General features: G+C 33.5%; 1 protein-coding gene across 5 annotated transcripts in view; it reads right to left on the reverse strand.

Moving 5' to 3' along the window:
* Window positions 1-14,842, reverse strand: part of LOC109845168 (2-oxoglutarate-Fe(II) type oxidoreductase) — a 36,528-nt gene that overhangs the window by 9,863 nt on the left and 11,823 nt on the right. For 2 of the 5 annotated variants that reach the window (XM_020414379.1, XM_020414380.1), the window contains exon 8: window positions 14,198-14,254. In XM_020414379.1, coding sequence (XP_020269968.1) covers window positions 14,198-14,254 — 57 coding nt within the window. Of the gene's footprint in view, window positions 1-2,969; window positions 3,163-6,721; window positions 6,803-14,197; window positions 14,255-14,842 lie in introns of those variants that run through there. The other 3 variants (XR_002248239.1, XR_002248240.1, XM_020414382.1) reach the window with 3 other exon arrangements.

Genomic DNA, 14,842 nt, shown 5'->3' on the forward strand with positions numbered 1-14,842 from the left:
AACAAGGAAACCCCACTTCCAACATACTCTGTTCAATGAAAAAGAATATAATCTGAAAGATGAAAAAGAAATGCCTGCAATTGAGTACTTTGAAGCATTGCATTGCAATAATAGGAAAATAATATTAAAGGATCATATTATTCTCTATCTCCCTCATTTGGTCTTCAAAGAAAAAAGAATTGTAGGAAAAATTTGAAGAAATCATGGTTTTAGGACTCATCGCCCGCTGAGCAAAGTAGTAGTATGAATTAATGATGGCCACAGGAAGAAGTACTTTTTTAGTATGCTCTTTTAATCAAGATACGACTCCAAAAACAGACAGAGAAGCATGGTGGGACTTGCTTGACCCTAGAAGGAGCACCGAGATAACAAACGAGAAGCATCATTAGTCTTCCAGAATAAGGTTACTTTATTAAAGTGTTTATTAAAGTGACTTTATTAAAGTTACTTTTGAAAAGTTACTTTTCAAGTTACTTTTGAAAAGTTACTTTTGAAAAGTTACTTTATTAAAGTGACTTTATTAAAGTTACTTTTGAAAAGTTACTTTTGAAAAGTTATCTTCTCTAAAGCTACTTTTATAAAGAAACGTCTGTAAATTAACTTTAAAGATTCCCTAAATCGGTTTTGAGCCTATATATAGGAGGGGTTAAGGCCTTGTAAGGATCATCAAAAAAAGTCAAAGAGTGTTTTTAAAGTGTCTTCAGAAAGTGTGTGATCAAAGTGGTATCAGAGCTTGCATTGGTATTCTGCCGGCTTGAAGTCTTGTAATGAAATCTTGTAAGTTTATTTCTTATTAATAATATAATGTTCTAAATTTTCTTTTTTCCTCCAATCTCTGTCTTCATTATGTAGTTTAATTCTCTTCTAGTCTGCTTATATTTGCTTTGTTTATCAAGCTATGCCTAGAGGTAGGAAACGAAACTAGACTATGCGCTCTCTCTTTGAAGCAGCATGCTAGGAGTGTGATGATGGTTGTAAGGCAGCATGAGTGCTGCCGGGTTCGAGTCCTTAGTCTGAAGAAAAAGCCACCTTCAGATGGTGTGTATTTAGCCGGAGAGAAGAGGGTCAAACCTTTGGTAAGGAAGGTAAAGAATAAACATATATAGTAGAAATTAACTAACATAAGAAGAGATAGAGAAAGAAAAAAGATAAATATTAAAAATGTCAGAATTAAGTCAAGAAACATGTAGACTAAGTGCTGAACCTAAGGGGGGGTTAGTCACCTAGAACTTTTTAAGTAGAACTGGGATAATTGGTAAAGTGGGATAATTTTTTGACACAGATAATTTAGTGGAACAATGATGAGTAATTATTAAAGTGTGATAATTTGGTAGGATAATTTGGTGGGATAATGATGGATAATATTATGAAGTTGCATAATTTGGTAGGATAATTTGGTAGAGGTAATGGTGGGTATAAATTACTATTGTTAATAATTGTATATTAAAAATAATATAATATTTATAAGCAAATTCTAGTGATAACTATAAAATATAATGCAATAAAGCATCACTATTCATCTCAAATAATAAAATAATTTACAAATAAATAAAAATCTAAATCCCTAGAGTGACTCGACTTCCATCATCCCACATGGCTTCTATCATCCCACATGGTATCTGCCATAGAATTTTTCCAAACTCCTACAACTGTTCATTGAGTCTGTAACTCGTCTTCTTTATCGGAGTCATCGTCTGCATCAGCAACATTTCGTGGAGCTTCTAGTGGAGGATCATAAATGTCGAAGTTCAAATCTCATAACATCATAAAGAAAGAAAAATAAGCATTTTTCAGCCATTAACCCTTTGGACCAATCTCATCATGATCGCTGAAACCAAATCAGCAAATAAATAAAATGTACACAAGAATCATCCGTGGCCGCTAAACAGATGATCGACAGATGAACTATAAATATCCTAATCAATTTACTGAGCCGATTTAATAATAATAGATATCACCATTAACCATTCAACATCTAATCATCAATGTGATCGCAAAGTTGCTTTCTAACTTGTAAAAAAAATATAAATAGCCCGCATATCTTTAGCACTAACCCACCAACACTATATTCTTAACCTAAACCACTGTTGTGGAGAGAAAACTTAGATCAAACAAATAATAATAAAGTAATTTAAACGTCAAAAAGCTATCAATAAAGTAATACATCTTGAAGATAATAATAAAAGATCTAATCATCACAAAAACAAAGTAAAGACAGAAAAATGAACGGATGATTGACTTCATGGCAAAAAAATTTTAACCAAGAGGGAGGGAGGCGACGTTTCACTTTTTTTCCCAATTGTATTCTTTCCAATGTGTGGGATAATTTGAGAGAGGAGAACTTATGGTTATATATATAGGTAGTATAATTTGTGGGATAATTATGACCAATTATCCCAATTCAAATTCTAGTAGAATTCTACTTGACTAACGCACCAAAAAAATAATACAGTTCTAGTTCTACAAAAGTTCTACTTGACTAACACTATAAAAAAATATCCCATTTCCTAGTTCTATGTGACTAACACCTTAAAAATTTATCCCACAAATTATCCCAGTTCCAGTTTTAAGTTCTAGATGACTAACCCCCCCTAAGAGTTACAAGCATTTATTGCATGTACCTAAAGACTCTACCGGTCACCAACCAACCAGGATTTGCCTTCAATGCTGAATTCTATAATATATATGGTATATCCATTAGAGGATATGAATACAAATATCCTAAGCCTTCAAAAACATATTGAAGAAATGAAAGCTTTGAATATAAATAATATTCGAAGAAAAGACAAAAGTCCAACCCATAACGACAGAACTCCCCGTAAACAGCACTGGACAAATAATCTAAATATGATGATAAAAACGAAGGGTCTAATAGATATCCTTCAACCAGAAACCTTTAATCCTTTAAATAAGGCTATGTTAAGACAACCAATAAATACATTAACACAATAAGTACAAGATCCACAAATAGAGCTGCTTAGCAAACAAATCAAACAATAATAAATTTTTACTAAATTAAATATTCTAATTATAGCCAAAATGATTCATCATCAGAAACGAAGACACCCGCGTCATAAATATGGCAGATGCGCAAATGACGAATAGGGAAACTTCGGTCACCCGATCATCGCAACACCATCCAAACAAAACCCAACTCCGCCTCTGCAACAAAGGCAAACAACGGGTAGAACTAGTTAATGGGAGCGAATATCCTAAAGTGATCAGTGGAATCATATGTTTAGTATACCAAAATTAACTAGGTTTGAGTCTATGCCATCCTATTCGCAAAGAACGCGAAGAGATCTACCATCTCATATGCGGACTAAATACAAATAAATGTATGAAGAAGCCGTGGTACATAAACCTATAAGTATGGGCGAACTCTGTTTTAATAGAGATAAAATACCGATTAGAGAAAGAACTAATTATATAAATAGATGGACCTCACATATTATTGGGATCATGCATTTCTATGATTGGGAGACAGCCCAATTCATAGAATATATATTGACGGCATGGCCGCTAATTGGGTAAAGTTAGTAGAAATCACAAAAGATGATAATAAAGAGAAAATGGCAAATGTAACACCAGAAACTGCTCTGACTGTAATCAAGACCTTTGAGGTCAAACCATTAGATAAACTAGAACTTGACATAGAAAGAAGACTCTTACAAATAAGGCTATGTCAAATTTGTTTAATAGATTATTTTAAATTAGTCTATTGCCTTAAAAACAAGCAATGAATGGATTGGTGTACCAAACATGTGTTCAAAAAATTGCCTATACCATCAGATACACTCTTAGAAGAGCCATATTTAGAAAAGATCCCTGAACACGAAAGGTTTAGTGGTGCTATTCAACTCTTTATAATAAGAGAACTAGAACAATATTGTCAATTATTTAAAGCTTTTGACCAAACAAAGAGCCAACTCAAGGATAGCGTCATTGGGCAATCTTGTTGTGACAAGATCCAAGGATATCCATTAGAATATGTTGTTTTAAACCATACCATAGAGCCAACTCAAGGATAGTTGTATTAAAGGTAATTTTGAAAACCATATAGATTTAAAAAGCGAAAGTTTTCTAGAAAACAAACCAACACAAACAAGGGAAACCCCCAAGAAAAGAAAAAATTAACGGTAAAACCCCGAGCCTCAAAAAAGGCTTGTAAATGTTTCATATGCCAAGAAGTCGGCCACTATGCAAACGAATATTCTAAAAAGAAAAATACAAATGAAATAATTATAGAGAACATATCTAAATTTAGGTTAGATCTCATCGAGATAAACCAACTCTAAATTGATTCTGACAATTCGTACTACGAATTAGTAATGGAATCCGACACAAATAGTGAAGAGGATTATGACTATCCACTAATCTACATGATGACTAAGGAGACTAGTAGTATGTCAGGAGAAAATATTGAGTTTTCTGAAACTGATATATATGATCTCTAAGGAGAAAAGTTCTCTATCTTAGATGAGAACATAGGACGACTAAAATTAGCTAATCCTAAACTTCATCGGAATGATGTTCATAGGAAAACATGTATTTTCAATACCAAATTCCTCAATAGATATTTTTATATATTAGATCGAGTCAATGAAAACATCGAATTACATGGGGAAGATAGCTTCAGAAGCATTCCACTCCAGCAGCACCCATGCCATCTTTCAACCATGACCACAATCTTAACATGCTTCTTCAGAGAGAGAGCACAGCCTAGTTTCCTCTAGGCGTAGCTTGATAAACAAAGCAAATATAAACAGAATATCATAAACTTAAACTACATAATGAAGGCAGAGATTTGAGAAAGAAAGGAAATTTAGAACATTATATTATTAATAAGAAAATAAACTTTAAAGTTTTTATTACAAGACTTCAGGCTCGCAGAATATCGATGCAAGCTCTGATGCCACTCTGATCACACACTTTCTAAAGACACTCTAAAAACACTATCTGAATTTTTCGATGATTCTTACAAGACCCTGACCCTTTCTATATATAGACTCAAAACCGACTTAGTGAATCTTTAAAGTTACTTTACAAAAGTAGCTTAAGAAAAGTATCTTTAATAAAGTAACATTATTTTGGAAAAGTAACAATTCTTCTCGTTTCTTCTTATTTATCTCGGTGCTCCTTCTAGGGTCAAGCAAGTCTCACAATGCTTCTTAGTCTTGATCAAAAGAGCGCATTGATAAAGTACTATTTCATGTGCTCATCATTAATTCATACAACTTTGCTCAGCAAGTGATTGGTCCTAACACCATTGTCTCTTCAAATTTTTCCTGCAATTCTTTTTCTTTGATGACCAAATGAGAGAGAGAGAGAGTATAATATGACCCTTTACTATCATTTTTCCATTATTGTAATGCAATGCTTCAAATAACTCAATTGCAGCCATTTCTTTTTCATCTTTCAGATCATATTTTTTTCATAGAAAGGAATACGCCAAAAAGTAGGATTCTCTTGTTAAAGGATCTATCCTCCAAATTTGGTAGGAATGCTAGAATTCAAACAAGTTACGTCCTTCCCATATTGTCCATTGTGAACTCAAAGACTCGTTAAAATTTATCTGATTCTTCAAGTGTCTAACTGCATACTTCATGAATGAAGGGCTTGTATTCTTCCGGTCTAGCTTTATTAACATATAATTTGTGTGTTAGGCCCTTTTTAATATGTTCTTTATGCATGGGTATGAGCTCAAAGCTACCTAGTACTCTAGGTCGGTCATATTGGTTCAATACAACTTGTGAGGCTAATTTAAACAACGAGCTTATTCTGTCATCCTTCAGCTTTTCAAAAAATAAGAGCATTGTCTGATCATCGATCAGATTTTTTGATAACTGTCGAGCATGTCTTTTAATATTCTTTGTGTCTAATATTTTAAAATATCAAACTTAAAATAGTTGCGAATTCAGCAAAAGCATCTATTTTTGTTACTGCTAAATCTTTGATCTCGATTTCCTCTAGGATCGTTCTTAGATCCCTTGAGCTTGAGCTCAAAGAGTCTCGCATTTGTTCTTTCTACGTCTCCAGTGCCGTTGACATAGTCAAGGTTGATTAACTCATAAGATTTTTCACAATGTCTCTGCATCCGTGGTATACTTTCTCAAGATCTTGAATCTTTCGATTCTTTTCCTTAGTAACTTTTTCTAATGCTGATAAACAAGCATTAATATCTAGAGCGGAAACTCTTATCTCTTGAAGTTTCTTTCAGAGATTGTTTATAACGGTGTAGTCTTCTTCTGATAAATTGCTATTATACTAAATGTTTACTACTATGTCTTTAATTTGTAGAGGCTTTTTTCAATGTCCCTAAGGAGCATTGGGCTTCTTATTTTGAGAAGTTTTTTCTTCTGCTTTTCGTTTTATTTTTCCTTTAACAAGAACAAAGCCACTATCGGTTGCCTCCTTATTGTTGAGGTTCTCTTTGATGTTTAACGCACCTGATACAATAAGGTCATTCATAGATTGTCTGGTGTCATAATTATTTTAATATACTCCACTAATTGATGAGTATATTTTCGTCTTCCAGGCTCTTGTAGATTTATTATGAAGCCTAGACATCTCATTAATTCATTATAGTCTTCAGTAAACATTTTTCCCGAAGTAGTAAGGAATCGGGCAATGGTTGCAATGTCCTATTCCATAGTATCCATGTTTAAATGCTTATTAAGGACTTGAGTCATTTGGGGTATCGCAAAGGTGTCTTCTTTACCTTTTTCCTTTACCTCATTTTAAGGGGGAATCGGTGTCTTGCATTTATCCGGCTGCTTTCCTGATGAGGAGCTAGCCATGCCTGGAGAGGAAATCATCATCAATATTAGTGAATTCGGGAATATATCAAACATTATAAATATAGTTCTCTAATTCCATAGACCATCTAATTCTGCGCACATATTTCTCAATTAAAGAATCCGTTTTTTTTTTGGGAAACTGTGTGACAACTAGATTATCCATTTTAATAATGAACTCAGATGATAATAAATATATTTATAAGAAATTAATAGTATTTTTTATGGCTAATAATTCCTTGTCATATCATATGTAGCATAATTTTTCTCTAGTCCTTTAAATTTCCTAGTACAATATACACATATTTCGGGATCTAATTGGTTGACTTTTGCCCTTGAACTAGGCTCTGATACCAGCTTGAAGCACGGGTGTTTAGGCGGAATTGCAAATATGATTCTTGCCCAATGTATATCTGAAGCATCAATCTGTATGACTATGTATCTTCAGATTGCAGCTGATAAAGGATCTTTTATTTCTTTATTTCTTTTTTTATATTGACAGTTTCTTGTAATTGTACATCATTAAGTTTAATTTTAATTTTTGTGTTCTAATAATTCACACATTTATGCAGTGTCTAGAAGGAGGTGGTGCCCAAGGCATCTCAAAACACTCTAAGCGGCTGTGTTTAGGCACTGGGAGCGCCTACACGGCCGCCTAGAGTTAAGCGGGCCGCTTAAACGGCTCGCCCAAGAATTTCAAAAAAAAAAAGCAAATGCGGGCTGAAATAAACAAACTCAAACCCAAACCCAAACTAAACAATAGGAACCCTAATTATCTTTATCACTCCCGACGCCGCCACAAACTTCGCTCGCTTCCGAAGTTCTGTTCCTCGTTGAAGCTCCCCTGACCTCGTCGAAGCCCAGTCGAAGCTCCCTTGACCTCGTCGAAGCCTCGTCGAAGTCACCTCTGTCGAAGCGTCCTCTCGAACTTCGTCTTCGATCTCATCTTTGATCTCCGAGCTCGTCTTCTATCTCCGAGCTCATCTTCGATCTCTGAGCTCCCCCGATCTTGGATCTTCGAGCTCGTCTTCGATCTCTAAGCACTAGAAGTTAGTCAAAGCTCTCCCACCTCGTCTTCGATCTCCGAGTTTCCTCGATCTCTGTAACTACTAACAAGGTAAAGAATACTTCTTAAATATCTATTTAAGTTAGTTAACAATAATAACTTAAACTTAAGAAGTGTAAGTTAACAGTAAACTTAAGTTTAAGTTTAAGTTTAAGTTAAATTTAAGGTTAAGTTAACACTTAACAGTAAACTTAAGTTTAAGTTTAAGTTAATATTAAGTTTTTTTGTTAACAGTAAACTTAAGTTTAAGTAAACAGTAAACTTAAGTTAATAATATTTCGGTTAACAGTAAACATACGTTTAAGTTTACTATTAACTTAAGCTTAAACTTAACAGTAATTTATAAGTTAACAGTAATTTATAAGTTAACAGTAATTTGAGTTGAGAATGAGTTTTTCACTGTTGAGATGAACTTATAATCTGAGTTGAGAAGTATAAACATACAAAGAGCTATTGTAATTGGTAAACCAAGCAATTTAGTTAACAGTGTTGGTATCAATGTTACATTAAACGCTAGGCGCTTCTAGGCGTCGGACTTGACGCCCAGTGCTTAGTCGCCTAGGCAGACGTCTAAACGGTTTCTAGGCGTTTTTTTTTTTAATTGTGATACTTGAAGATAAATATATATATATACTCAATCAAAAATGCATAAATACTAAAATATCAACACTATTAACTAAATTGCTTGGTTTACCAATTACAATAGCTCTTTGTATGTTTATACTTCTCAACTCAAATTATAAGTTCATCTCAACAGTGAAAAACTCATTCTCAGCTCAAATTACTGTTAACTTATAAGTTACTGTTAAGTTTAAGTTAACAATAAACTTAAACTTAAGTTTACTGTTAACTAAAATATTGTTAACTTAAGTTTACTGTTTACTTAAACTTAAGTTTATCATCAACAAAAAATTTAATATTAACTTAAACTTAAGTTTACTGTTAACTTACACTTCTTAAGTTTAAGTTACGATTTTTAACTAACTTAAATAGATATTTAAGAAGTACTCTTTACCTTGTTAGTAGTTACAGAGATCGGGGGACCTCGATAATGTTACAGAAGGCGTTAGGCAGACTAGGCGTTTGAGCGAGAGCCTAATGCCTAGACCCCTGTGCGTACGTCTAGACAGCGCCTAGGCGTTTGACTATTTTTAAATTATTTAATTATAATAATTGATAAAAATATGTATTAAATTCATATAAATTTTTTAAAAAAAGATAACAATCTTAGTTCCACAATAAATCATGCATCTTAGATACTAAATAGCCAAAATAATAATTAACAATGCTAGAGCCTAAGATGTCTTCTATTTTATTTTTAATTATAATAATTGATAGTGAATGTCAATGTTATAACAAGCTTAGATGCAGGACTGGTGTCTTGACGGATTTCTTTCTTCATTTAAGTGGTGATCGATGAAGTTTTGTTAAAGGTCGGAAGAGGTAGTAGATGTGTTCATATTTGGAGGTTAATGGAGTTTAGAGGACGTGTAGGCTACAACACTTAAAATCACAACCAAAGCCTACAGGGTACAATCCACGTAAGCAGACAATGCTCCCCTAAATGCTCTTAAAATCTAGATGGGCAGCCTCAATACCACCTAAGCCTAGGCGTACGCCTAAGCGGACTAGGCGGATGTTTTTTAAAACAGTGGTTTGTATTTTAGTATTTATGCATATTTGATTGAGTATATATATTTATTTTTAAGTATCACAATTAAAAAAAATAAAAAATAAAAAAACGCCCCAAAACAACTTAAGCGCCCGCCTAGGTGTTTAAGCGCTGGACACCAAGTCCGACGCCTAGAAGCGCCCAACATTTAATGTAACATTGCATTTATGATATTTTTTTTGTTTTTCAGTAAGTTTATTCTGAAGTAAAGAAATTTTTTCAGAGAAATTGGGTATATACATTCTCTCATAATTTAGTAAGTCGGGAAAGTTATGTAGATCTTTTAGAGTTTTAAAGTTATCTTTGAACTTTTTGATCTTTGTAATAATATGGTCTTGCAATTCTATATGACCACTTTCAATTCTTTTCCCTAAAAATTTGATACCCTCTTTCATTAGAGTTATCTTTTTAGAGGATAGAATAATACTATTATCGAACAATAGTTATGCTACTGCTATGAGGTGTTCTTTGTGTACTTCCTTAGTTTTAGAGAACACAAGGATGTTGTCTTTATAGACAACAATAAATAGTAAATACCCAAAAATGCTATTCATCCATTTTTGAGATATTTGAGGAGTATTTTTTAGGCCAAATGGCATAACATTACATTCATAATGTCCTCCGTTTGGACAAATGAATGTCGTTAGCCTTTTACTTTCTTCATCCTTTATTTTGATTTGCCAGAATCCTGATTTTGCATCAAATTTACTAAACTATCTGGCATCGCGAATCCTGTGTAATAGCACTTCGCTATTAGGGATGAAGAATCCATCACATTTAGTAACTTCATTCATCGTTTTATAGTTAATGACCACCCTTACCTTCCCTCTCTTATGCTCGGCATTGTTTTTGACCATGCAAGAAGGAGAGGAACGGTTTGATTTTGTTTGTTGAATCAAATTGAGTTTGAATAGCTCTGCTATTTGAGTTTCAAACTCTTTTCTATCTTCAAGGCTAGCCGCTATAGGATTAATGCTGATATTTTCCCCTTTGTACTCATTATATATATATATATACATATATTTATAACTCCTATAAACTTAAGTGGATATGAGCTCTTTGTTAACCAACTTTTTTATCCATTGATTTTGCATTGAGATTTGTGCTAGCATGTGGTATAAATGAAGGCACAAATCTCAAAAATATCCTTGATGTGAAGCATAAATCCCAAAGTATAATGAATGGATAAAAAGTTTAGTAGACAAGTGCTCCTATACACTTAAGTTTATAGGAGCTTTACTCTCTCTCTCTCGCTCTCTCTCTCTCTCTCTCTCTCTCTATATATATATTATACACGCACATCAAACAAGTAGAATTTTCAAACTTGCCCCTCTAAATTGCATCCAAATTTAACCTAGAACCTATTATTTTATTCATTAGTTTTCTAATATTATGCATATACACTATTTAGTATATATAGCTATCGAACAAACGTGAAAAACAATCCTTGTAAGTCTTATATAATATGCATAATTAATATTAATTAATACAGAAAAAACATAAAATATGTTAAAGCGATATTTTATGAGATGTGATTAAACGTACCAATTTAAATATTTTATGAGATGTGATTAAACGTACCAATTTAAATATAACCTAAATAGTATTGAATGCATAGGCAAACATTTAATATAATACAATATTATTTCTCATGAATCTTTCTTTCTCAACAAAACCTTTCACGGCCCGTGACACCTTCAAAAGCATATGTAACTGAATTATTTAATACCTTCGAATTTATTGCCCTCTCTCTCAAAGTGAGACCTTACAATGCCCCGAGATAAAAAAAAGCTGCCATGAAGAAGGGCGAAGATGAAGAGAATGTGGGTTTTTTGATGAAGGAGAAGAATGGTAGCGTTGTTCCGGCTGAGCTTCACAAACAAGAGACGGAGGCTTACGGAGGCTTACATGGCGTATGCGATGTCTGTTGCTGAGATGAGCATTGCCTGATGTTCAGGACAGGCTGAAGCCGGTTGACAGAAGGATACTGTAAGAAAAAGGGTCTCTTTGTTGCAACATGCAAGTAGTTAGTTGCTTTATTTAGTTTACTTTTTTGTCCATAAAATTTTTTTATGTTTTCCTATCTAGAAAACATACATAATCATATGATTTAGACTTTTAGTTAATTAGCAGGTCATTGCGCGTGAGAAAGCCATACAAGAAATGCGCTAGAGTTGCAGGGTAGGTATATGTTATAACAATGTTATATTATTACCAAAGTGAAGTAGTTTTGTTTTAATTTTTAGAATTATTATCAACAAAGTTATATCTTGTGTTGCTTAACAATTAACCATGCAATCTTCAGCTTTTAGATATGTTCCACCCCCATGGAGACATTGTCGTATACAAATCTTTAGTGAGAATGGCACAGGTATACATGTGAAACCATCGTATCTTGAAATTTACTTTTCTCATTTACGTTGTTGATGTCTGAAGAATAGAATTGCAATGATTTACAATCAACATGTGTACTACGGGTAATGTGAATTATGCTAGAGAAACTTTAAATCCCATAAAAAGATAAAGCTTGCATACTTTTTTAACCATTCATCATCAAGTTTTACTCAGAAAGTGACTATAAACTTTTGTATTCATTGTTTTACATATTAACAATGAATAAATGACATATGTTGTTGAACTTTAATGTGCGAAAAAACTTTTTTTTTTTCGAGAAAAAAGATGACGGGTTCTAGAAAAACCCCTAGCCATGCCTTGCCCAAAAGAAGGTTGTTACGAGCTGAACCAGGCAACCCCCAACTCCAAAAGGAAACCTGTCAACTGCCTAGGTTTCTCACTGTATAAGCTGATATCAGCATAATTTCTTTGCTGAACGTTTGTTAGAACTATGATTCTTAATGTATAAAGATGAACAGCTTTTTCCAAAAAAATTAAGTTTTAAATTTAATTACAACAAAATCTTATTATGTTTATTTATAAAAAGAAACAGCCAAACACACATTTATCATTAACTAGAGCTTAAGGCAACATAGATTTATGGGTTTAGTACGGCGACTATGATCAAATGTGACATGTTTTGCATGTCTATTATTCTAAATAATTATAATACATAAAACAAAATAAAGTTTCATAGACTTTTCATAGACTAAAGTTACAAAAACAAACATCTTAAATACTTATGATTTAGCCTTATGCTAAATTTTTTTTGCTAAATTAAAATCCATATTTAATGAAATTGGTTGCATGGAATTACAAAAGGTGGATCTTGGCTTTCTCTTCAATTAAAATAAACTACATGGAGTGCTCAATAAATAAAACCAGTTAAAATATAGACTTTTGCTTAGAATTCCAGAGGTAGAGTTGTAACTTTCTCTCAATTAAAATAAATTGTCTCATGGATAATGCTTTAAACACCAAACCACATGGATAATGCTTGAAACTCCAAAGATTCAATGGTAACAAATACCATTAATCTTGGATCAATCCGACTAATGAATAAAATTCATGAAAAACAAAAGGCCACATCAGATTCATGTTTTCAAAAGCACCTCATGAAGTGATATAGGCCACAAGGTATGTATAGGTAACTATTATGACGTATAATGTGGAAACAAATATGATACTAGGCAATATATTTTGAGAACACAGAATATCTATATTTTCAACTCCATTAAGTTAAATGGACATTCACAGATTTAGACTTTGCAAAAAACGTTGAATTAATGACTTTGGAAACAATATGTGTATGACTTAATATGACCTTGAATACTTTAAATCTTTTTTGCCCCTTTGACTTACTTCAATATAAATTAAATGTCCACATGCAACGCATGTGCACCATACTAGTCTTTAGTAAATGAGCTTCAGTCAAATAGCTATAACGTGTAACAAAATTCAACGAATTCATCAGGATGAGTTACATAATCAACTAATTAAACAACAATTGATTCCTAAAAGAGTTCGCTGGTAACTATCTCATATTGCAGTTCCCAAGTCCAGAACCGAATGCCTTTTCCCTTCACCGGGGATCCTTATTGACAGGAAAGCCGAAGGCCAGTTCAAATTTGGCACCTTCATTTCAAATAACAGGCTTCTCATGGTATCACCTAACAGACCACTAGATGTTCACTCCAGCTTCAGTAAAGGGAAGAGGTGCACCTAACCCGCCTACCCACTCATGATATATCCTGCTTCTTAAAGGAAAGGACTATTGCTTCATACTCTTAGAAATATGATATTTTCATTTATTTCTACTCAATGCAGTCATTAGAATGTCGGACGCAAACCATTATTTAATGATTGAGGAAGTCATCCTTCGCGTGAAGTTAAAAAACAAATCATTTATCAATGTATCAAAGAAGGGGAAGAGCATGTGAGATGTGCCAATATGCATAGATGAAGATGCAATTAACTCCTAACTTTTGTGAAACGTTCATCTATGGAGTCTCTTTTCTCTATGAACATGCTGTATATTTATAAATTAGAAAAAGGTACAAGTACACCTGAAAATTTAGCCTCTAACAATGTCATATATACAAGTCTTTATAGTGATTTTTCACTAAATAAGATAAATGTATTCTTAATATGGCTATAAGTAAAAGTATGTTAACATTAAATAAATGAATATATGCTTCGCAAGACACAAAATAATTCATGCATGTTGGAAACTTGAGACTTTGAAAAAAAATAGCCTAAGAAGCATACCTGAAAACACAATTGCTCCACCGCTCAAGCATGTCCCCAAGGTTGACAATGAACCCTCTGGACCAAAAGGGAAGAAAGTTCACTTAAAGTGAAAAATAATTTTCGAACTAGTTTTCATCTCGTGCAATTGATTACATGAGATACAAATTAAAAGCAAATTTAAATCTGGCACCATACAAACATATGGAAAGAAAGAAGAAAAAAAGAGAGAAGGCCTAATATGACCTCTGATATTTAGAATTACAACCACATAAACACACAACAAAACTCAACTGTCTACAACAGTGCTACAGTATCAGATCTTTGGTTAAATCTTTCAAAATTTCGTGTCAAATCAACATTGTCCAGTTTAAATCATACCCGAGTCAGGTTCCAACCTAGTAATATTAGTTTCTTCCCATGTATGCATGGATCCTAACTCATGCCCTATGAAGCACCGACACGCGAAACTTGGCCCCGAGTCCGCGTCCGACACGCATCGGACATGGACACGCGTTCGACACGCGATCAACGCCTCCGACAAGCGTCAACGCCCCGACATGCCCCCGACCCGTTCCCGACACGGCTGAGATTTGCGAACGAAAAAGAAAACCCGAAACCCAAACCCAAACCCTAATTTCTACACTTACCAGAGTCCTGACGCTG

The sequence above is a fragment of the Asparagus officinalis genome, chromosome 6 (assembly GCF_001876935.1).
Source record: "Asparagus officinalis chromosome 6, Aspof.V1, whole genome shotgun sequence".
In the NCBI taxonomy this organism is placed as follows: domain Eukaryota; kingdom Viridiplantae; phylum Streptophyta; class Magnoliopsida; order Asparagales; family Asparagaceae; genus Asparagus; species Asparagus officinalis.